General features: G+C 38.4%; 1 protein-coding gene across 3 annotated transcripts; it reads left to right on the plus strand.

The window, feature by feature from the left end:
• Window positions 1-638: 638 nt before the first annotated feature.
• On the plus strand, window positions 639-25436 carry smad2 (SMAD family member 2). 3 transcript variants are annotated; one of them, XM_084400774.1, is made up of 12 exons: window positions 639-879; window positions 1118-1196; window positions 5201-5618; window positions 14828-14917; window positions 16340-16533; window positions 16647-16781; window positions 17189-17263; window positions 17887-17940; window positions 18096-18308; window positions 19227-19364; window positions 21246-21390; window positions 23298-25436. In XM_084400774.1, the coding sequence occupies exons 3-12, from the start codon at window positions 5380-5382 to the stop codon at window positions 23419-23421; spliced, it is 1407 nt and encodes a 468-aa protein (XP_084256900.1). In that variant the 5' UTR covers window positions 639-879; window positions 1118-1196; window positions 5201-5379; the 3' UTR covers window positions 23422-25436. The 3 variants fall into 3 exon arrangements, with proteins under 3 accessions (XP_084256900.1, XP_084256902.1, XP_084256901.1); XM_084400776.1 differs by lacking the exon at window positions 14828-14917; XM_084400775.1 differs by lacking the exon at window positions 1118-1196 and having other exon boundaries at window positions 727-879.
• The last annotated feature ends 407 nt before the right edge of the window (window positions 25437-25843 follow it).

The raw sequence follows: 25843 nt of genomic DNA on the forward strand, positions 1-25843 counted from the left end.
GCTGGTATTGCTTTGTGCGCTTTTTGTTATTACTGGATTATGTGCTTGGGCTTTATCGTTACATTAAATCACCTTTATGAAAGAAAAAAAATATATAATTTAGAACAATATCTTGACATATTTCTTAATGACTTCCATAACATCTGTGATGTATCTCACACTTTTGCCCATTTCTCGACGTTACAGCGACTGTTGAGGGCAGAAAAACAATGGTGATTTTTTTAAACGTGTGTGTGTGGTGTGTGTGTGTATGTGCACGCTGCCTCGTAATCTTTATTATAGATGCTTTATTACCGCAAAGGAGCACAGGTGGTTTATAGCACACGCTTATGGGATGTTTTAGTCCTATTTGTTACACACTGAATGGCGGATGAACGCTCACAACACATCCCACTCTCATAGTAATGTTATTTAGAGGCAGTAACTCGCTTGCAATTTCCCCACCCCGTTCGCTTCGAGTCTATTATGAAGTCAATAGATGGACAGCCACATTGACAAACCACTGCCTTCTACTAGAACCTAAACATCGCTAATTAGAAGACACAATCTGATTAGCCAATAAAAATCGACTGTAGTTTGCATATTCAATTTTTATCAAGACTGACGGTTTTATAAGCCAATCGACGAGAAGCATATCCATGACAGGCTTCTCGGTTATCCAATGAAAAGATAGAAGGCGGGGCTTATGCAGAGCGCGTATCGCGTTGCGTGCTTTAAGGTTAGGTTGCGCGCGCTGGAGGCCGTCGTCTGCTGCTGTAATTCGGCTACAGTGGGAAGGAAAATATTGTTTAAAGTCGACTTTTACCCACCCACGAATAATCCGTTTCGCTGGGATTTAACGCTACTCCTTCCTTACAGAGAAAGTTTCTCGCTAAAAGGGTGAGTTGAAGGGTAAATGTGAAGATAACGGCTCGCGAACCCGTTTGAAAGCTGTTTATTTTTCTGTCAAAGAAAGTAGCGCAGGCTGCTAGCGGTATCCACAAACTCAACGGCCACGCAAACTCACACACTTGTCATAAACAGGCAAATGCCGATTTTTCGCTTTTGCACAGATGAAAGAGTTTATAATGCAGCGATTAATGTAAGTGTATTGATCCTGGGGTTTGTTATATCGCAGGCAGACCGGGACAGTGAGTCGATTAGCGGCCCATGCAGCCATAACAAGCCCGTGATACTCCACCAGATCACTGGAGAAGGTAAACAATGCGTTTATTTATTAATTATTAGTCATTTAGAGCTTACACAGATGAGTTAATGGCGAGCAGGGTCTGTTTGGCTCGACTTCTATGCATGATTAGAATGATACCAGCAGATGTACATGGGTGATGTTTGTTTTGCCTATACATATGTTTTTGCTTTGGCGTTTGTACACAAATGCATTCATAAGAATAATGTGATGTAACTTACTCTTGTCTCATTGGCCTCTGTGTATTGCTCATCTCAGGGTTGGGCTGTCAAAAGTTACAGAGCTGTCTACCTAGACAACATTTTTGGGCTTCAAAGTTGCATTTCTAAATGCTGCTGACAAGGAACGCGCCAAAACGTTAGAATCAAACATTCCAGCACGCGAATTATAGGCAAAGTCGAGCGTTCCATTTTGAGCGTTCCATTTGAAACTTTCAAAGCGTCTGTGATGCTCAAATTTTGTGAACGTTCAATTAAAAACGTTCCGAACACTGCAATGATTTCCTGCTTACAGTGTTCCAGATGCGCTTATTTTGTACTTTCCACTTTGGTCCGTAATACCAGAAAACTTAAAACAAAAATCAATCTTCCATGCGTGTCTATATCTCATTCACTGAAAAGAAACGAAGTAGAATTCCATATCCATTGCAAAAGTGGACTTAAATAAGTTAAGTCAAATGATCAAAGTAAATAATAACTCTAACTTGGCCTGTAAACGTTTAAGTACTTTCTACTTATTTGAAGTTTACTTTGCAATACTTTTTTCTCAAACAATATAACACTGAATTAAACCATGCTTTTAAAGTGTATGCTTTACTTGGAAATATCTAAGTAGTAAATAATACAATAGCTATTGTGTAGACCATGTTTACATAATAGAGGTAACACAGTTCCCACCCGAACACAGGGACCTCGATACTTGGTACACAATGACGGTAACATTTGATGGATTGTTTTTGAGTGTGAATGTCATTTTTAATAAAGAAAATGAACCCCAGATGCCACAAAACAGCGTGTTTTGTAAATACAGCTTGAAAAATCAACCTGGTGCATGATGGGAACACCATAACAGAAAGTTGAGTTGATTTTACTTAATTTTATAACGCTGATATTTATGCTTTAATTTCTTCAAGCTTGAATTGAGTGTTAATTTTTCACGTAGAAATTACATGTTTTTTAGAAGTATTTACTTCACAAGAGAATAATTTTTATCAGTGTGTGACTGTGTTTAATATTTAATTCAAACCGTTCAAATAGGCGTGTTGCCAAAAAAGGTGAACGTGCCCCAAAATGACTGGTGTGTTATAATAAATCTTTCAAATGCTCCCGAAATCTGCTATTCATGTTCCAATTTAACGTTCCAAATGTGCCTTTGATGTGCTAAAATGCTTCCAACGTTCTTTTGAAATCATTCAAACTAGCATGTGATCCCTGAAGTGAGATGTCCAATGTTGAGTAGTCACACTAAGGGCTGTCACTGACAATTTTTTTGGTTATCGGTCGATTATTTTGATGATTAATCGAGTAAGATAATTAGATGGGGTTTTTTTTAATGGTAATAAAACTAGACCTAAGTGAACAACTGCCTTTAAGATGAATTAATACATATATAATAACAATGAGGCAATAATATTTGGTTTAAGCAAAGTATCTAAAGCAAATAGCCTAATCTTTTGGTTTTATAAAACAACACTGTTAAAATACATAATATGCCTAATAATCTTCTGTGCATTATGCCTGCAGGTGGTGTTACACTCTACAGCACATCAAATCCTTGTTTAATATTGGCCAAAAAACAATATTTAATTCAAATGTTCACTTAATCTTTAATATTTGGCCACTTCTTTATGATAGAAATGCTACAGCCACTGTCATTTCTTCAACAAGGACATCAAAACATGCAAACTCAGAGCGAGGAGTTAAACTTTTATTTTGAAATTGCGAGTTCGAATATCGATGTATTCTCCTGTGTTGGCGTGGGTTTATACATGATTTATCTTACAAGTCTGATGAAATGGCGCACATTGTGTTCCTAGATGAATGTTATAAGCAACTCAAACTCGCAGCATTTGAGTTTGAGACACTTCATGCACGTGAATGATAACGTGTGGAGCAACATTTACTGTGAACTGAAACTTAAACGCATGTAAATAAAGCGCATCTATTAAACCCACAGGGCATGTATTAATTGAATTTAATTGCAGCCTCTGTTAATTCACAATAGCACTATGCTATAGTATGGTTTTTTACATTATGCAGCCTTAGAAAACAGTCTAATCTGATAATGCGGTTCACGGATACACGGGTAAATTGCAATAGAAGATTTTTTTAAATCGAGTAGCCTACTCTAATTTATTCGAGGAATCGTGACAGCCCTAGTTACTCTTCATATAAGCAAGACAATTAGGAGGATTTGTTTGAGTTTTATTACATTAGCACATTTGGCTGTGGCGGACGAAGGAACTCTTCCAGCCCAAAGAAAAGTCTCTGAAAAGTCCATTAGATCATTAAATCTCTTCTGATGTCATCCATTCTCAAAGTCGAATGCATTTGATGAAGTAATGCCCGTCGCTTCCCTGATCATAAATGGCACCCAGAGTAAGGGTATGTTGTAAGCCTGACCGAAATGATCAAGATGGTTTACTTCCACTTCCCCATGTTCACAACCTGGCAGGATTCGCCTGGTTTCTGTGCGTAGATTTTCTTGTTATGCGGAACCTCTTTTCAGATGAAGTCCTAAACCCTTTGAAATGAAAGGCTAGCTTGTCTTCTGCAGTTTTTTTTTTTCCTGTAGAAAATTGTTGTCAATGAAATCTCTCATTTGCTGACTAGGGTTGAGTCACTACTGAAATCTGAGTGGCTGAGACCAATACAAGAGTAATTCCACGGTTCTTGGCACCACAAGAAACGCCAGTTGTATTGAACGCGCTCCTTTATTTAAAGCTGACGTGTGATTTCTGCTCTACTAGTGTCACCAAACCAAATTGCAAAAATTATGTTTTAAGTTTCTCAAGCACTCACTGGTCAACAAACAGATAGTCCAGACTCAACGGCATTGGCGTAAGAAATGGCTATCTTTGTTGTCTCTGCATGTTTAATTACAATAAGAGAATGTTTTTACACAGTTTTAAGTCAGTATGAAAAAAAAAAGAAAGCTAAATTAGTACTTCTATTCAGCAAGGAAGCATTAAATTAAACCAAATTAAAGACATTTGTGACACCGTTTTAATTTCAAATCAATGCTGTTCTTTTGAACTTTCTATTCGTCAAAGAATCGTGAAAAAATAAATCAAGGTTTCCAAAATATTAATCAGCACAACAGTTTTCAGATTATATTCACTATAGAAAACAGTTGTTTTAAATTATAATATTTCACAATATTACTGTTTTTACTGTATTTTTGATCAAATAAACGCGGCCATGGTGAAAAAAAAAGAAAATGGTGAGCATCTTTCAAAAAACATTTAGAGCATCTCACCGACCCAAAACTTTTGATTAGTTGTGTAAAAAGTGTATTAATTTTGAATGGGTTTTTAATTTTTGATTTTTTTATTGATTTTTTTTTTATTTTTTTTTAGAATAGTAGTGTAAAAAGTGTATTATAATATTACTGTTTTTACTGTATTTTTGATCAAATAAACGTGGCCATGGTGAGCATCTTTCAAAAAACATTTTGAGCATCTCACCGACCCAAAACTTTTTAATAATTTTGTAAAAAGTGTATTGAAAAAAAAAAAGACCCAAATTGGTTCATGATTTTCAATTAATTATTGGGTAATAAAGCTTCAGTAGTGACCAATAATTATAATACAGAAATGGATTAATAGCTATAGAATGAATCATCATCATAATAATAAAAAGCAATACAACAAAGAAGAGACGATTGAATTAAGTCTTTATTTTGCAATTGTAATCAGGGCAAGAAACAGGATGGAGGTAGTAGTCTCATCCCTGAAGTTTGGTCTTTACAGAGTCTGTCATCAGCTGTTCTTGATTTCTGCTTCTCTCCACTCAGGTGACCCCTCGCCCCCCTTTCCTCTCCCGTTTCCTAAGCTTCTGTCCCCTGCCCCCTCATAATCAGCCCAGAGACCCTCTTCCTAAAAGCCAGTTAGGAACGTTGGGTCTGTTCCTCCCCATTCTCCTAGCCTCCATCTGTCTCTCTAACTCTGACCGCTCATCGGACACCCCGAAAACATGTCCTCCATCTTGCCTTTCACTCCGCCCGTGGTGAAGCGCCTGCTGGGCTGGAAGAAGTCGGCCAGCGGTTCGAGCGGAGCGGGAGGGGGCGGAGAGCAGAACGGCCAGGAGGAGAAATGGTGCGAGAAGGCCGTCAAAAGCCTGGTGAAGAAGCTGAAGAAGACGGGCCAGCTGGACGAGCTGGAGAAAGCCATCACCACACAGAACCTCAACACCAAGTGTGTCACCATCCCCAGGTACGCCAACATCAGAAGCCGCTCGCATTCCTGCTTTTAGCTCAGTGTCGTCTTAGACTCCGGAAACTAGCGCTTCAGTCTTTTGAAATGGGAAAACGCAAGAAAAGAAAAAAGTGTCATTTATTCATCTCCTTGTCATTTGAAAAAGTATGCTGTAATTTAATAATCAGCTTACGTAGGTTTGAAGCGACATGAGGCCGCGTAATTATGTACTTTTTTTTTAGTTTTAGATAAAGTATCCCTTTAATACGGTTAGAGTTGCAAACCGTATTGCATTCATCTTATTATAAACTCCTTTAATGATTTAGAAATGCTTTTAAGTTTCGAAGTAACCGTAGCCGTATCATTGCGTGTGTTGCTTCGTGAGTGAAGGTGAAGGCGTGACGCCGAGTTGCGTCTACCGTTGTGAAATATCAGCATTACTCCCCTTTGTTTCTTTAAATGATTTCTGCTCCATCTGTCTCGACTTGAGTTAAGGTCATTCTGTACAGCTCCACGTCACCTCCATTCTGAGCTCACAAAGGCTTCTCATGCTCTGTGAATGTCTGCGCTATCAACCATCAGGCTGCTTTTATCCCATTCATCATGACAAATGGTGAAATATCAGCGCTGCTATTTTAGGGAAATGCTAAGAGGAGAGGATGAGTTGTGTGTCCGAGCCACAACATGTCAATAGTTTGAAACCGAGACGTTACAGATACACAAGGGTCGGGTGACGTCTGATACATTACATCTGTTTTCAGCCCTTTGGTGATATTTGAGAGAAATATATCGATGTATTTGCAGTTAAATGGATTCAGTTCCTTTGTAAATGTAAAATGCATTAATGTAAGAACTTGTAGAAAACAAGCTTCACATTTTTTCTTTTAAATACTAAATATATATATAAAATACACACAGTCAACATTTGAAGTGGATCAAAACCTTTCATCAAAGTTATACATGAATTTTGAACATCTTAGGACAACTTTGATGAACTTTTTTACAGCCTTATTAAAGCAATCCATAATCGTACATGATTAAAAACTAGAAGTGATAATGGAAATCTGAATTGTCCACTTTGAAGTTCCAGTTAAAAAGGGAATTTCTTTTTTAATAAATCAAGTGTAAAGCAGTAGGTCAAAGTGCAAGATCAGCATGATGTTCACAATAGCTGTTTCCATCCAGATTTATATGTGCATTTTAGAATAGCGCTGGATGGAGATGCGCCTAAATTAAAAAAAAAAAGTGCATAAAAAGCTCATGTGCTTAAGCCGATACAGAAAACTGATAAGAAACCATGCACATAAACTACAATGGAAACACATTTACCTTCCAAATTTCTCCGCGCATCAAAAGAGACACGTGACTTCCCAATGGGACGGCATAACTGGACTAAACTCGCTGAAGTGTTGTTTTGGTCATTCAGAAATGCCTTCGCCTCGTCTGACACGACTGTTCCCAAAACAGAAGACATCTGCCTCCGAAATCAAGATAACACGACAGTGTTTATTACATTTCACCTGTGTGCAAGTCATTTATTATATACGAATAAAAGACCCACAGTGGCTTCTGCTACTGCAGCAACTTCCATTTTTCTAATGTGATATTTGGCACCAGTTTATCAGGAAGTGATTTTGTTCTCTTCAACTCCATGAATGGAAACGGTTTGTTATTCGCAAATGTTTTATGCGATAAATCAAAGTTATATTCGCAACTTTGAATGGGAAAAAAACAGCTTTTGTTGCTTAATTTTATAACGCCAACATTCTATAAACCGTCCATTTGTAAGAGACGCCTGTTTTAAGATTTAGATAATCTAGCGCTTATGTAAAGGTTTAGCACAGGTTCTCGTTTTTTGCCGTCTAATGTAGTTTCATTATGGTGTAAGATGCTGAACAAACGTGAAAAGGGCATGAAAGCGGCTTTAAACGTTTCCTGGGTTAAATCATTTAAAAAGGTGTTGTCGAAACCGATAACGCAAGCTGCTTGTAATGGCCAACAGGCTTTGTCCTTTGTCCTTGAGAGATTTATTTCTATTGAATCCTTTTTGAATTAATCCTAACTTCTCAAATCCACAGGGTCTTTTTAAATGTGTAATTTAACAAATGCAGGCCTGAATGCGTATCTCCCTCTTTTTATTGAAACATTGTGCAATGGTTATTGTGAAAATGCTCTATGCTCTGGCACTATGCCTTCATACTTGATCAGGTTCACTCAGCAAAACCTCTTAAGACTGTATAGCTTACAATAAATGCAGGTTAAATCTATCCTCCCTCCAGCTGAAATGTGTACAAGTGAACATTAAAATGATGGCTCTTCTCTGCTCAGATGCAGAGCCCAGGTCAGGCCTTCAGAAATGCTTCCAAGTCATCCAGAGGGCTTTGTCTTCCCTTGAGAGTGGATTCAGAGGGTGGGAAACTTTGCTTCCAGCATGTGTTTTCTGCTGCTAATCTGTTCTCTAACCTTGGAGGCTTGTGGGAACGGCTGGATCAGTCATTGTGTCCGCCGGTTGTCATGTTTGGTAATGGTAACGTCAAAAGCCTCCGCAACTGTCCTCTCCAGCCTCCCTCACATATCCGTGAACAAAAGGCTCAGCTAGAGAGTTCTTCATTTATGAAAGGGCATTATAACTTGTAAATGAAATGAAGATTGATTTCAGATTTGTTCTGTTTGTGCTGTATCAGATATAAAATCTCCTGTGTTTTTTCTGTCTCGTGCTTTTCATACCACGATTCGCCCTGGAAAGTCGTGTAGAAATGATCATATTCATGAGCTTATGCAAGCGGCACACTGTAAAAGAAGCTGGCATTAAATGATTTTCCTCACAAAATTTGTTGTTCCGAAACTTTATTATAGTTTGAGAAATACATTTTTCTCTCTCACCGTACAATGGAAGTCAACTAAGTTCCTAATTAATATTGTTAAAGGATCTTGATGACTGTAATGAATTGTCATCTTTGTGGTGGAGTATAATTTTAATCCATTCCACAGATTTTCAAACACATTTCTATACAGTTTAGTTTCATACAAAACCACTGTTTACAAAATGTGCATATCTTGTGCATTTGCTCTATCAAATTGTATTTATTTTTGGCAGCATGAGAATAATAATACATCCACAAAGCTTCAATTACTTAATGCTCAACATTTGCTCTTTGTTCTGTTGTATTAGAGCAAAATAGATCCCTGTTTTTGTCTAGAAGTGAAGCGCAAGCATCACTTAAACGCGTTACGATAAGCAGAATATCTACTGTATTGTAGCTGTGCTGAACAGACTTGAATTTTCGAAGTTGAAATAGTTGCAAGTGAATGATTTATCATGCCAGTTATCAAGTGCATTATACAGAACTGAATGATAGGCAGGAGATGATTTGTTCTTTTGTCGTTTCGATAGTTGCTTGGGAAATCAGTCTTGAATTTTCCCAAGCAGATCCAGCTGTATGCCATGTGTTTAATTTGCACAAAACAAACGCTAATATCAAAACAAAATGTTCCTGCATGCGTACATCCAGAACTAAACAATGCGAACAGGCGTTCAATTTTAGCTGATGTTTAGTCCTTTTACTTGTTACGTTACTCTTGTTTAAAGGGAAAACAAACCCGTATCTGTCTCGACCTGACTTCCTGTTGAAGATCTCCACGCAGGTCTTTTGTGCAGAAGTGCTGATAGTGTATCTGTAAGATGCCTTGAGTGAGTGTAAGAATGTGAAGAGGGTTTCTCCGTGAGGACAGAGCCGGCTGGCGCTGTGGCTTTTTCGGGTCTATTGATTGTAACCTGAAGACTCTGTTGTCTGTCTGGCTTTCCATACAATAATTAAGGCCTGGCTTTCATTTGGTTTGATAAATGACTTTAGAATTGAGGGAAAAATGTCAGTCAGTGTAGTCAGAATATTAGTTATGGTATCCGTTAATTAGCCTTTGTATTATGGGATTGCCAACAAAAATGCAAATCAATACAACAGATCGTATAAGTGGGAGAGACAATCAGGTTAGCCGTTTAAACAAAAGGATACAAGTTTTATGTGAAAGGAAATCATTTTACGAGGCATTTAAAAAGACCATCTTGGATTGCTTGTTCAGACGTCTCTCGTGGGATTAAGATGTTGGTCACTTGGCACGCGTTCAGATGGAAGCCTGAAACGGGACACTCGTTGACTGTTCATTTGCAGGAATGATCCTGAGATTTGACAGAGACATATGGTTTCCTTTGTGATGCCTCTGTTTTAATCCGTCCTGGGGTTTGTTTTGATACGCAGCCCATTCATTGTTCCTTCTAAATCTTTTGCATTGTATTTTAGGACTAACTTTTCTTTATTAGCGAGTCACATGGTACTCAAAGAAGGTGCTGCTTTAAAAGAACATATTTTTTGCTTTCATCTCGTGCCAAGTGAGGGTAGCAGATGGACTCTGTGTGTGGTTTAGTGGGGATGGGGTCTCCGCTCACCAGGATACAAGGCTTAATTCCCTCCAAAAGTGTGTCATCTGTCTGGGACACGGACGCGCAGTGATGCTGGTGTGGGATCCAGATTTATCAGCTTGGTTCTGGTCACTTTGAATTAGGGTTGTGCGATTAATTATAAATGATTTTCGGTTTCGTTTTTAGCATCCAACGATCATGAAAACAAGATAATCAAGGTAAAATTATTATTGCGCAATTAATGTGGCTTCGTTCCTCCATAAGCCAAACTTAACATCCAAAACGGCCGAATAAGTGAGTGCTGTAAAATACAGTCTACTGTTGCTATACAGCCGGAAGTGCCTGATATGAAACGATGTCATTAAAAGCAAATTAAGAGACGCTTCCCCAGGTGTCTTTCTGTGTGCCAAACACGCATAAGCAAAGTATACCGTGGGCTTCAGATACGCGACTAAACGGTCAAATAGCCTACATGCGAAAATGTCAAGATGCCGTTTTAAGTATCCTCGTAAACCCAGTCGGTTATGTCTTCAGTGAATGTAAACCGTTGAGAAAGAAAACGCGTGTAACAGTATATTGGATCCATGCATTAGCTCTCAGAGTGGCCACAGCCTGTTATTACTGCTCGAGTTCAGTGTCATTAATGTTAATCAAACAATAACAGACAAAGATAAAATCACTCACTGTACTTGAATGAATAACCTTAGTAGCTTTAATAAGGATTGATCTATATTTAGCATACTGTATAAGGTGAAACTTTGCAGTGTTATTTTACATTGGATTACTTTATTCAGTTTCTGTTGTAGGTGATTAGTTATCTGAATGCCACTGTTAGTACATCTCCCTGAAGACCTTAAATCACTGTTTATTTAGGTTTTTATCTTTTGTGTTGTTGTATTTTGTAATTAGTTTCTTTTACTTGTAACCTGTAACTGTTTTGAGGACTGTAACTGTTTACTTGGCTCCATTACTTGGTAGTATTAACCTAGTTTTTACTGATGTAGCCCAATAAACCTGTCCATAATTGTGAATTGTGAATAATTGTTTTACTGATAACTAAAATTACTCATCTCATGAAATAAGACTTTGATTGATAATCTTGATTTTCAATATCGACCACAGTAATCGTGATTATTATTTTTGCCATAATCGAGCAGCCCTACTTTGAATTGCTGATGGGGTCCATCTAATGATGGACTTTAATATCGGTTAGTCATAGTAATAATTGAATTGTCCTGATTTCATTTTCAGGTGACATTAAGTAATAAACCATTGCATTTTGTGTATAGGCATTGGTAAAATATGTGGTCATTTCTTTTTAAATTACATTAAAGTTTTCACCAGTTATCTAGAGTCATGCAATATTGATAGAATTTCTGCAAAAGTGTATCATAGTTTTGTGAATTATCATTATCGTGCTTGAATGCACCTCTGCTGATATCACACAGCGATCTGGCCATCTGCTCTATTGTTAATTTGAGGGTTAATACTGAATCGGGTTTCTATTGTGTGCCGAGCGTGTGTGTTTTAAGAGCGTTTTGGGAAACCCTCCCATCTACTGGTGTTGAAACTGAAGTCCCCATCCCCCCTAAAGCAGGTCATGTGAGTTCATGTAAACTCTGTGGTTTCACTTCTTTAATGGTTTCACATATACATTCACTTTGCTCTTTCTTTCTCCCTAAACACTGCATGGCATTTGAAATTCACTTTTAGTAAAGCTCAGACTGAGACTACAAAGAAAGTATCAGTTAATGGCAAATATTGGGGATTTTTTTTCTTTCTTTTTTTTTTATAACTAAAATGCATAATTAAATAAAATAAAGGCAGAGTTAACACTCAAAGTTAATCTTTAAAACACTGATTTTATAAAACTTAAACATGCATCTTAAAATGAATATACATGTTTGAAACTGTAAATTGCAATGTTATGATGCCTAAATTGACAATTTCAGGTTTTAGGGTTTTTTATTTAATCTATTTAGATTATTGATTTTGAATATTATGTAATCGTTATTAGCCACAACATAAAATTCTTCCAGTATTGTCCAGATTTGTAATATTGGTCCAATACTAACACTGGAACAGGTCAATTAGATGTTGAATTATGCATAAATACAGTAAAAAGAAAGCGTGAATTCTGTGCCACTGGCATCACCATGTGGAATTACAAAAACAAAAGCCATTTTTAAACCAGGTTCTGGTTTAAAAGTTCTACAAATGAATCTCTCCTATAAAAATGAGTGGAACGATTTAATCTGTATATGTGTACTCTCCTGGCATGTCGTTGACTAAAACTGCCTATCGATCATGTTCTCTGGGCATCATGAAATCTTAATTCCCCGGAGGAATAAGGACACGTTATACTCTGAGCAAGCTTCGCTCAATATCTCGGGTAACATCGCTACATCAGGGTCGGCCTCATTAACTTTTGACATCAGGCAGCAGCGAGCGTACAGGTCGAGGGTTAGCGATACACGCGCCGCTCAGATAACCTGCTCTAATGTTAATGTTCTCCTCAAGAGTTTTCTTTCTTTACAGGCTCCTTTGATCTTGTCCTGTTTTAATGTAGGTTAGTTTGTTGTATAAATGCTTGTTCGTCAATGGCTTTACTTTTGAGTTTCAAGCTTCACACAAACGGCACACAAATTAGTCTTTTGAAGAAGTTTAAGGGATAGTTCACCCAAAAATTAAAAGGGTCATTTACTCGCCCTCATGCCATTCTAAACCCAGAAGACTGTGTTCATCTTCTGAAAACTTTGACTCTTAAACTTCATAGAAACGTAACGTAAACTTAATCCGTATGAATTGAGAGGTTTAAGCAAGTTCTTGCATGTCAAGCAAGTACAGTTGAGCTTTAGCGTTTGCCATATTTGATGTGCTATGAATGAATATGCATTGATCAGCTCTTTTAGCCGTCAGTTTTGGTGGAATGGACTTTCAATGGAGGAGCAGAAATCACTCGGGTTTTATTAAAAATGAAGATGAAGGTCTGCAGGGTCTGGCTTTGGAACAACATGAGGGTGATCTTTCCCTTTAAGGGTCACAAGGTAGCTGCATTTAAAATATTTTTAAGAGACAATAACATTTTATTTAATACATTTACATTAAACTCAGACTCGCTCTCCCAGTTTAAAACTAGATTAAAGTTGCATCTCTTCAGCCAGGCATTCATATAATATTTTTAATCTTACAGTTCAAATTACAATCCGGCCTCTAGTTAATAAACGCCAGAGGAGAACTGGCCCCCGACTGAGCCTGGGTTCTCCCAAGGTTTTTTTTTTTCTCCATTGGGTCACCTGATGGAGTTTTTCGGTTCCTTGCCACTGTTGCCTTTGGCTTGCTCAGTTGGGGATATTCTGGGGATATTTCATTTGATTTTATCAATCAAATTCCACTAGAAACAAACCTTGTTGTATTATTTTAATTTAATACTGTGAAGCTGCTTTGATACAATCTGTATTGTGAAAAGCGCTATACAAATATACTTGACTTGACTTAAAGAAAAACCGTGTCAGATAGCGTTGTAAACGGAATATTTAACTAAATATATTTAGCTTCAAAACAACCTTCTGGGAACTCTCTGCGTGATCTCTTTCGATTTAAAAGAGATTTGAATTTTCTTTGTCGAATACATGAGTCTTTATATTCAGTTGTGACTAGTGCAAGTTGGAAAAATACTTCTCTGTCCAATAGGACCACTGCTGCAGGACAGATGTAAAAAAAAAAAAAAAAAAATCACTTAGTCCATGTTTGAAAAAGATTATCAAGACCATTTGTGATAAGAAGTGACTCCAGGTTGCTGGTGGAGTCTGGCACGTGTTTGCGAGCTTCTGTCTTTCGAGTCCCTTTTCAGAGACCGTTAAACCACAGGGGGCCAAAACTTCATTCATCACATATCAAGTCTGTGCGAGTCCTGTTCCTGTCACGTCACCATGTCTGTTTCTCATCCCATGTTTCTTTTTCAGAACTACTGAAGGTCTGTGTGCTTGTCTGATTGACTGATAGCGCTCTTTATCTTGAGTGTGATGTAGTCGAGCGACAGTAGGTCATAGGCTCCTGTCCTGTGCTGCATGTGTAAATGTTGATATCTGATGTCAAATCAATCCCTGAATGAAACGTCTTTTTATAACGTCAATTGCCCTGTTCGTCTCATAACACCGCATGATGACCGGGGAAGAAGATTATGCACTGTAACTAGAGCTGGGCGATGTAGCAGGAAATGCCTCTTTATTTTGTAGCCTTTTAGATATCGCCATACGTTTTTTGCTATAAAACTGCTTTTAAAATAACAACTACGATAGTCACGTTAAAATAATAAGGCATGTTTTTCCACTAAATGACATTTGTGCATTTCAGTTAAATTGTCCAGGAACATTTGACTCGAGGTCTACTTTTTTAAATGACAATCTTGAGCTGATTCATGGATTCGAATCATGGAAATGAATCAGACTGACACACTTTACACTGCCTAATTTTCATCGCGAATATATTGTGAGTATTCAATATATCGCCCAGCCCTAACTGTAAATACATTTGTCAGTTTCTCTTCGGTTTTCTCATCTCACTGTTATATGTGAATTTTCCGTTAGAGTGGCTTCTTTTATTCGAGGTGGACCGCGTCGTTCGGCAGTTTCAGACGACCCACGCAAAACATCTCAAATAAAAGAAACAATGCCCTTCGATTTTCCCCTCATGGTACTTCATCTTGGTATTTTTGAATGAATCATGCCCCATGTTTATCATTTTTTTTGTTTCTTTGTGTTTGTTTTTCTTTTTTGTTTGTTTTTGTTTTTTTACTTTCTGTGCACAGCAATTGCTCTGAAATTTGGGGACTGAGTACACCAAATACGATAGAACAGTGGGATACCTCAGGCCTTTACAGCTACCCTGACCAAACCAGGTGAATATCCTCTGCTGACATTGTGCCACACTCACCCCACAAGCCACAGGTGGGGATGAACGAGCACAGGGGGCTCCAGGGGCCGTGTAATAACCTGCTCTATTATGATGATTTAGACTTACATATCTTAATGATGGCATCACTTATTTTATTGTAGAGTTTTAACTCTGAATGTTACAATAGATTTAAAGCAGATCGACATTTTCATAACTCATACATACACTTCACTAAAGAAACGGTTTAAAACGGTGGTTCTCAACTGGTTTTACTGATTTTGCTCTGAAATGGTGACCCAACCCATTGCCAAATTTATGCAGGAAGTAACCGTGTCCTCTGGCTTTTTTTATGTTAACCTATATATCGTTCAAAAAAAAAGATTTTTTTTGAAAGAAATTAATACTTGTATTCTTCAAGCATACATTTAATTGATCAAAATTTACCAGTTAAAGATATTTCTAATGCTACAAAAGATTTCGATTTCAAATAAATGCTGTTCTTTTGATCCTTCTAGTCATAGAGCCCTGAAAAGGTCTATCACGGTTTCCGCAAAAATATGAAGAAGCACAACTGTTTTAACATTAATAATCAGAAATGTTTCTTGAGCATCAAATCATCATATTAGAATGATTTCTATATGAAAACAGCTATTTTAAATTGTAGCAATATTACTGTTTTTACCGTGTTCTTGATCAAATAAATGCAGCCTTGATGAGCAGAAGAGACTTTCATAAAGATTTGAAAACTTTTGAATGGTTGTGTATACATGCGTATTATATAGTTATGCCGTTTTAATTGGATGCATATCAAAATTAGGGCCCCACTCTTATATTAGGTGTCTTTAACTGCTATGTACCTGCATCAAAAAAGAAGGTTGGGTTACGGTGTCAGGGAAGGGTCAGCACTCTAATTGTAGATGCAATTACATAAATGAATTACTGTGTAATTAGATGCAGCTGTTTTATTTTTAATTTAAGTACTTTGTAAAAACATGTCAACAATAAGTGCATTGTAGCAAATGATTCATTTAAATGTTAACACTGTAGTCAATGACACTTAATATAAAATGGGACCAAATTAATATTAAGCAGTGCAAGACTTTGCACTGTTATATGGTTATTGCTTTTAAAAGTGTTTTATTTTTTATTTTTATTCTCCCTTGATGTATACAACCCATTTTTTTTTGGGTCACAACAACTCACCAGTTGAGAACCATTGATTTAATATGATAGTATTCCGTTATTGTGTATAAACATTCAGGAGTTTTAATCGTAATGGTTTAACCTTGCATCTTGGTCATGATTTGCTGTCTAATCGCACCACCTTCCCCTCTTCCCTCCATCCATGCATGTCTTTCTCTGGTCATTTGGCACACTCCCCTCTCTTCCATTTCTCTCGCCCTCTCTCTGTGGATGCTCGGGTCAGATCTCTGGACGGGCGTCTGCAAGTGTCTCACCGTAAAGGTCTGCCTCATGTCATCTACTGCCGCCTGTGGCGATGGCCCGACCTGCACAGCCACCACGAGCTGCGCGCCATCGAGACCTGCGAGTACGCCTTCAACCTCAAGAAGGATGAAGTCTGCATCAACCCCTACCACTACCAGCGGGTGGAGACGCCAGGTGGGGAAATTGGCAGCGGAGTTGCCAAGAAAATATTCTGAACGCTTCCTAATGTGTGAAATTTGAACCGAGTGTTCATTCAGTCCTCTTCATTCTGAACGTCTCTCCTGTAGTTCTTCCTCCCGTCCTCGTGCCAAGACACACAGAGATCCTGACGGAGCTGCCGCCTCTGGACGACTACACCAACTCCATACCTGAAAACACCAACTTCCCAACAGGGATAGAGCCCCCTAACAATTACATACCAGGTAGGAACACACGTCTCGCACCAAATGTCTCACCAAATCGTTTCACACCAAATTTAAGGCAGAAGACCTTGTGTTAGTGTGTAGTTTAAGGCCTGTTCACACCAGGAACGATAACTATAACGATAACAAAAAGTCCACAAAAAGACTATAATGATGACGGCACAGAGAAACGATATCGTTGGACTCACTTTCAGAATGACTTTATCTAACTGATGAACGAGCCAATCCGAATCCATCCTGCTTTAAAGAGCTCAGCCATTTTAAACTGCAGCATGCTTGGAATAAAGAAAGATATTGTTCCTTGGTGTGGACGCAAATATAGTTATATTTATAGTTATCTTTCTTGGTGTGAACGGGCTTTTAGAGTAAATTGGTGATCTTTGTTTTTGTTTTCTAAATCTGTTCAGAAACTCCTCCCCCGGGATACATCAGTGAGGATGGAGAGGCCAGCGACCAGCAGATGAATCAAAGTATGGACACAGGTACATTCCCACAGTGACATCACTACATGGGAATGACAGCACATGTTTACTATAGACTGGAATACACTACACAACTTTTTTCAAAACACTAGGCATCATACACATGCCACCTTCAATTTTATTATAATACTTAGAATTTCTTTAGTTATTTTGAACATTCCAAGTTTAATTTCACTTCAGGTTTTCTAAATACATGTTATTGATTTTATTATGAGCAATTCATCCATGAATATGAATGCAACTCAATCTTCCATTGGAGTGACAGACTTCTCTCTGGTGACATCATCTGCAAGTTTCAACAACCGATGGATTGAACCAAGTCCTTGTCCTCATTTTCTGTGTTTATGATGATCTGTTTTACTCGGATGTACATCACAACATTGCAACTTATTCAGTTTTCAACCCAGTGTACCAAGAATTTCCATTTAGTGCAGTGCTGCCTTTTGTTATTGCTCATACGTTGGGCTCCAGGTCTAAACAGACCCCTGAATTATGATGCCTCAAATCATGTGTCCATTGATAGACTATAACATTTTTACATGGGCAAGCACCAAATAAACCAGTTATTTCTTGTTGCTGCCAATATCTCTATTATTGTAAGGAAAACCTCTTCTTTTTGTCAGGTTCTCCTGCAGAACTGTCGCCAAGCACACTCTCGCCTGTCAATCATGGCATGGGTAAGAGCCGATTAACTGCCTAACCTCACTCTTGATAGCCATTATATTGACATCTTGACCATTTCTTGAGATTGAGGACTTCAAAGATCTGTGCACAGTTAATACAAGATTGTCAACTTGTTCCCTTATATTGGTCTTCCTCATCTCTGTTTTAGACCTGCAGCCAGTGACTTACTCGGAGCCTGCGTTTTGGTGCTCCATAGCTTACTATGAACTAAACCAGCGGGTGGGAGAAACGTTCCACGCCTCCCAGCCTTCCCTCACCGTGGATGGCTTCACAGACCCCTCCAACTCAGAGCGGTTCTGTCTGGGCCTGCTGTCCAACGTCAACCGCAACGCCACCGTGGAGATGACCCGGAGACACATAGGTATCCAAGACATCTTCAGCTGGTCTACTATCAAGTTTCAGTTGAAATGAAGGGACAGTTCACCCAAAAACTAAAATCGGCATCTTATATTTGCTTTCACGTCATTCTGAACCTGTATGACTTGCTTTAGTCTACAGAAGACCTCAGTAGGGCTTTTTGCTCTGTGCTTAACCCTGGGTTATCATTGTTCTAAACCCTGCTTTTAACCCTGGGTGAAGCCCTGGCTAGATGCTTAGCAACAGACAGCCAATCACATGCCTCACATGCTTTGCAAGTCACAGGAACAGCATGTGTTGTATAAACAGTAGGCTGTGTTTCAGCAGTTGAGGGGGAAAATGTCAAATGGTGACAGAAAATGTGCTATTGTAGTGAAGAGACCGTTCAGTTCTTACCTTTATAGTCTGATAGTTCAGTCGGCAAGATATAATCCAAGGATGTGCAATGCTTAGAGCCCTCTATGTAAACAGTTTGCCTACAGTGTTCGTCCAATCAGTGACACTGACACCTCAAATATGCAAACAAGGATGTTAACCCAGGGTTTAGGAATGTTTAATGGCATCTTATGAATACCCAGGATAAATTGTTAACCCAGGATAAATTATGAGCAGTGTGAAACGTGAAGCAAGATAACCCAGGATTCTGTTTACCCGCGGTTCAGAATAACCCAGGATTAACTAGTTCAAGTGTGAAAAACCCTATTGACTTTCTTTAATGAAACTAAATAATATTTTGAAACTGGTCTTTTCTTGTCCATACAATGAAAGTTAATCATAAAGAAAAAGCATGAGGATGAGTAAAAGATGATGATTTTCAATTTTGGTTGACCTGTCCCTTTGTATGTACCAAGACAATTTGAGACTCCTGCAAAATGGTCACATGTACAATATTAAGTTCTCACTGCTGTTTGTCTTTGATTAGGTCGAGGGGTCAGGCTGTATTATATTGGTGGGGAAGTGTTTGCCGAATGTCTTAGCGATAGTGCCATCTTCGTTCAAAGCCCTAACTGTAATCAGAGGTATGGCTGGCACCCTGCAACAGTCTGTAAAATCCCCCCAGGTAAGAGATTCACTCACTTTCAGTGTCCATGTGTCTATGGTACTACAGGTGGGCAGTAAAGCGGTAGACAGAATAAACAGCGACAGTAGTTTTTTGTGTACGATTTTTGTCTCTGTCGTGGTTGCGCTCGTGACTTTTGCGGTGCTGCATCGCCATTAAAGTTTATAATTTGCATGTGTTTTTAAGCCTTACCAGTTTAAATGCTAAAGTCGTTTGAAATCGTTCAAGCGCAGTAAGCTGCGAAAGTGAACTCAGTCTGGTACTCGAGTGCTGTCCGAGAGCCGGTTTCTGTATACATACACTACCGGTCAAAAGTTTTGGATGAAGTCTCTTCTGCTCACCAAGGCTGCATTTATTTGATTAAAAAAACAAACAAAAAAACAGTAATATTCTTGAGTATTATGACAATTTAAAATAAATGTTTTCTATGTGAATGCATGTTAAAATGTAATTTATTCCTGTGATCAAAGCTGAATTTTCAGCATCATTACTCCAGTCTTCAGTGTCACATGATCCTTCAGAAATCATTCTAATATGATGATTTGATGCTCAAGAAACATTTCTGATTATTATGCTGACAAATTAGCTTTGATCACAGGAATAAATTACACACATTTAACACACATTCACAATGAAAGCAGCTGTTTTAAATTGTAATATTATTTCACAATATTACGGTCATGTGTATTAAAATCAATGTGTATTTAAAGGGTTAGTTCACCCAAAAATGAAAATTCTGTCAGTAATTACTCACCCTCATGTTGTTCCAACCATGTAAGTCTTTCGTTCATCTTCGGATCACAAATTAAGATATTTGTGATGAAATCTGACAGCTGTCTCACTCCTCCATAGGCTTTCAGAGGGACCGAAACTCGCCGGCCCAGAATAGTTATTAAAAACATCGTTAAAATAGTCCAAGTGACTACAGTGGCTATACGTTAAGTTTATCATGCGATGACAATACTTTTTATGCGGAAAAACAACAAAAATAACGACTTTATCCAACTATTAGTGTTCTTCAATGTGGGCCTCTGACGAGAGTTCACGGGAGCGCCAGGACGCATGCGCGAGAACTGAGATTATGGCGTTCTTCTTCTCATATCCTCTTCTTCTACTACTAGAACGCCGTAATCTCAGTTCTCGCGCATGCGTCCTGGCGCTCCCGTGAACTCTCGTCAGAGGCCCACATTGAAGAACATTGATCTTGGACTATTTTAACGATGTTTTGACTAACTATTCTGGGCCGGCGAGTTTCGGTCCCTCTGAAAGCCTATGGAGGAGTGAGACAGCTGTCAGATTTCATCAAAAATATCTTAATTTGTGATCCGAAGATGAACGAAAGACTTACATGGTTGGAACAACATGAGGGTGAGTAATTACTGACATAATTTTCATTTTTGGGTGAACTAACCCTTTAATTCACATAGTAAAGTACTATGTGAAATACTATGTGTAAAGTAAAAGGGGAAAAAAACCCTGCATAATCTTCATTAAAATTCTGTAGTAGAAATGTAAGAACTGTTTATGTAATTTCTCTCTTTTTCTGTTGCATTTTTGTCATTGCTTGTAATTAATAATTAATTCTTATTTTATTACTAATTGTTTTCTTGTCTTCAATAAGCTTGAACTTTTTACTTACATTAGTATTTGTTTTTTACTGTGATATCAAAAATGGTATTGATAATTATGAAATTTCAACGGTTTCTAAAATGTTGTTGTCGTAACAACCTTATTTAAGAGGAAAAATAACTTCTATTGTGAAATAAAATTCCTCGTATCGTTTGATAAGAGTTTGGTCACATCGCTCACCTTACGTTGTACCGTCCATCAGAATGTGCTAATTTGCGTCAACTATTGACATCATGATATCCTCTTTCTTAGGCTGTAACCTGAAGATCTTCAATAACCAGGAGTTTGCGGCACTGCTGGCTCAGTCAGTGAACCAGGGCTTTGAGGCTGTATATCAGTTGACCAGGATGTGCACCATTCGCATGAGTTTTGTCAAAGGCTGGGGAGCCGAGTACAGGTATGGACAAGCTCTGCCAATAGCGTAGACTTCTTCGATAGTGCATCTTTTTAATGCCAGAATATAACACAATAAATTTCTCAGGGATGGGAGTATGATCTGTATTCAGATTAATTTAGCTATAGTTATAGAAGGTGGGAAAAATCACCAAATAAAAATAAATGCAACCCCAATGACCAAATTTAAAGGGATGGTTCGGAGTCATTTCAACCTAGGGTCCTTTGCACCATGACCTCGAGCCAAACACATTCCACAGGTCCAGGAATGCACTAAAATTTTATTGGTAGTACCAGTTTGCAACAATTATTAGTTAATGGACAAGTTCGGTATTTTACACTTAAAGCCCTGTTTTCAGATCGTTTCTAGAACGGTTAAGATTGAAATTTGGACACATGCTGCTGGCCCGAGAATTTTCGGTTTTTGTGGTAGCACCCCCCCACCTCCACAATGGCTGCATAGGTGCACTGGAACAATCCTTCCTAAAACGCATTAAACTTTCGTTTACAAAGACGTGAAACTCACCGAGTGGTCAGGGGTGTTCACTGATATGCTCACACAAAAATCGCTGCAAAAGATGCTTTCCAACAGGTGTTTTACCATTCGTTGTAAAACTGTGGACCTATTTTTCCAAACGCCTCACACCCGTACATTCTTCCGTTGAGAGCTTGAATAATAGACACTCCAGCCCAGTTTCCGGCGGCGGAGTAATACCGTACCTCACAGCACATCCAATACAAGTCAATGGAGTTGGACAAAAACTACGATAAAACCTGTTGGAAAGCATCTTTTGCAGCGATTTTTGTGTGAGCTACCACAGAAACCGAAAATTCTCGGGCCAGCAGCATGTGTCCAAATCTTAACCATTGTATTTCATCAGAAACGATCTGAAAACAGGGCTTTAAGTATAAAATACCGAACTTGTCCTTTAACACTAAGATGTCAACACTTCGGAAAAAATACCAAAAAATGCATCGCTTTCAGGTGCAGAGTTTTGAAACTCTGTTGCGGTTCGACTGAAATATGAACGCAACATAGACCAAAGCCATGTAAACAAACCAAAAACAGGATGTGATGTCACAAAAAAAGATGGAATACTCTAGCGTTCCTGTTTTTTCTCATCATAGTGGTGATGTTGCCCATCACAGTTCAGTTCAGGCGTCAGAACCGCGTCTCCTCGCAGCAGAACTTGGTTTGTGTGACGGAGGGATTCCTGACGCTGTTTTTACTCCTTTACACGTTTTATAAGCTCTTGACAACTTGTAAGTTGAGACAAATAGCATAAAATGTACGCACATAGAACGACAACATTTAGCCCAGCATTGTTTTGGATATGTCAAAACCGCCATCAAATCAGGTTGTGATCTTATCCTTATTCCTCTTTGTTTTTCAGTGTTTAAATGACTGTGTGAACCCTAAACAAACCAGGACTAAATTAATCTTTTTGTTTTTGTTTTTGGTCCATGCCAAAAGACCCAAGAGAACCGAACTACAAGTGTGACCACATCTGTAGTTAACTACAACACAAGTCTTAAATGCATCAACCGAATCAAAAATCTAAGTTACTTTCTAGCTCACATGTGCTTGTAATTCCGGATATTAAAAGCAGCAGTGTTTCAGAACGGGAAAGAAGAAAACCATGCCGGTTTTTGTACAGTATTGGTAGTACTTATGGTTGAAAATGACTTCCGGTCTTACCATGGCAAAGGTGTAGCTCATGCATGTCAGTGAGGTTGTTGCTATGCTACTTTTTCAGGAGCTAATTAATATTCATGAGCCAGGATTTGAAACGCTGGCTGTCAATCACTCCAGCAGTTCCTAATGGACGCGTTTCACCATAGTAACTTTATTTTCCTGTTGTCTATTCCCATGATGCACCCCGTGACCTGTCGTCTGTTGTTGTTGTGTAGACGGCAGACCGTGACGAGCACCCCATGCTGGATCGAGCTTCACCTGAACGGCCCGCTGCAGTGGCTGGACAAGGTCCTGACTCAGATGGGCTCGCCCTCCGTACGCTGCTCCAGTATGTCCTAATCGACACGACCAAGCTCTCTGTCCTCTGCCCCCCCCCCTCCCAAAAAACGACTGATTCTACAATCACATCAACCGACAACAAGAACAACAGACTTACTATAACCCCGCCCCCTCTTTCTCTATCATAGTACTCGTGAGCCTTTCTCTCTCTCTTTCTCTCTCTCTCTCTCTCTCTCTCTCTCATCTCCCGACACTGACGTTCTCACCGTTCGGACCTGAACGCAGCACTTGCTGTCTCATCAGCTTCATGCACCTTTAATTCTCTCTTGTTTTTCTTTCATAAACCCTCAATATTAAATGTATTAGTAGTAGAATATGAAATGTATATTGGTTTTTTTATTTTATTTGGATGGTTTTCGAGAAGGAGGGAAGGTGCGTATGATGTGTGGAAGTTCAAGAAGGCAGGAAATAACTTCACACACACACACTTGTAGCAGAAAGGCTTTTCCCCCCTTGATGAAGTAAATACTTTTCCTGGATGGCGATCCCAATCCGGTCGTTCAAGGAGGTTACTTTTTCTGGCAAAAAGTCACATTCTTTGTTTTTATACACGTTATGATTGTGTAGATTGGCGCGTTAAGACTTAATCATGTTTTTCGATTTCTTCAGTAATGCCAAAAGATACCTTTTTATTTTAATATTTTACGATTTCTCCCCCCCAAACCACTATATATGAATGTTGCCTTTGATTGGAGGTATGCTGCTGTAAGACATGCTTCTTTTATTCAAACTTGATAGGAATGTTTAGCGCAAAAACAAAAGCCCCTCGTTCAATTCGAACTTCAGAATTAACTTTTTATTCACTGGGTGAAATGTTCACTAGTTGGCTGTGGAGTGGTTTTCTTCAGAAAGTGGCTTCTTTTAAGGACGAACAAAGACTCTCAAAGGTTATTAAAACGTCTCACGCAGTCCAAATCTTTAAAAAAAAAAGATAAAAAAAACAAAAAATCGAAGTATTTAAGCTTTAAGTGTTAATAAACTAGGTTATCCTTCACACAATTACAAGATTTTTTTTGTTCCCTTTATCTTTCTTTTAGCTACTTTTTGTATTTTCATGTATTTTTATATATAAATATATTTAAGATCTTTAAAGCTCTCTTCCTTTTTATTAGAATTGAATATTTTTTTAGATCATGCCCTCTTTTTAAAGGAACATGGCTTCATAATGAAATGTCCTATCATACGAAAACGTTATTTAGCATGAAATTTTTATAAGCGCAAATATCTTTTCTCCTCTTCCAATTCAAGCTGTTGTCCCGGGTTAACGTTTCGCCCTGATCTTGAACCCCACCCCACCCCACCGCTCTGATTTTCTTTTAGTTGCTTTTCCTCCCATGTTCACAACACGATACTGTTTAACCCACCGCCCCTCAAAGTACGGTTACCCGAAGGGGACATTCAGCCTACGGGAACATCGCAGTGTTTTATTTGTTTGCAATTGGGGAAAAAAAAAAGACTTCCAAACAGGGAGAACTGTGCAACTTTAGTGTGCGTGCTCGTTGTACAACTTTAACTAATGACTGTGATATAGCTGTCTGTTATTCTTTACTTGTTGTGACCAGGCGTTGCAAGTATCCATTCCCCTCTTCCCACCTCTGTCTCCATCTTTTCCTTCATTGATCTTACTACTCTTGTGATTGTACTTTTAAGTGCATCTAGTAAAAAGCTGACGAAGATGTTGTGGCCCGTTTTTAAAGCCCATAAGCGGCCAACAAGACACTGGGAACGTTCTGTTTGCCATTTTTGACTGGGTGTGGAAAGAAAACCAAATAGAACTGAAAGTGGACCAGACATATATGCATATAAATGTGTATATATAATTTTATTTTACTTTTTCTGTTATATTTTTTTTATTTTTTTCTCCTTTTGCAAAGCATTTAACAGTTGGTGAGCTTGTTTTACCATTAGAGAGATGTATTGGTAGGACGTGAACTTCAGGCGATAAGCTTTTCAGGCGTGTTGCATATGCAGACTTCATAAATACACTAATAAAAAGTTTTAATTCTCATGTTAAAGCCTGTCTTTCTCTCCCTTTCTCTCTCTCTCTCTTTGTTGCATAAATTATTGGTGCGTTCAAGTCCTCCTGGGAAGTCACTTTCGTCGGAGCAAGATGGCAGTGTATCTTCTCTTAATAAACTACGCAAAAATACAGCAATGTTTTTAAACTACTTCTAGAAAAGGAAGAACTAAGATTGTGCATGCGGTGTGCTTTGCCTTTTATGTTTTTAATTAATTCATGAAGCCACTGTAAACTTTATCGTTGCACATTATATTACAATGCCGCTATATTTTGTTGAGGTAATTAGCTTAGTTTATTGTAAATAGAAAAGCCTGACAGTGTCACGGCTAAATATTCCACCATGTTTCTCACTGACACCTCCCAACTCATAAACTCGGGGCTTAAAGGGATAGTTCACCCAAA

The sequence above is a fragment of the Rutilus rutilus genome (assembly GCF_951802725.1).
Source record: "Rutilus rutilus genome assembly, chromosome: 25".
Classification (NCBI taxonomy): Eukaryota; Metazoa; Chordata; class Actinopteri; order Cypriniformes; family Leuciscidae; genus Rutilus; species Rutilus rutilus.

Coding starts and splice junctions, on each gene's coding strand:
- smad2 (XM_084400774.1), top strand. CDS start 5,380: ATGTCCTCCATCTTGCCTTTCACTCCGCCCGTGGTGAAGCGCCTGCTG. Junction 14,918..16,339: donor AGCTACCCTGACCAAACCAG/GTGAATATCCTC, acceptor TGCTCGGGTCAG/ATCTCTGGACGGGCGTCTGC. Junction 18,309..19,226: donor GATGACCCGGAGACACATAG/GTATCCAAGACA, acceptor GTCTTTGATTAG/GTCGAGGGGTCAGGCTGTAT.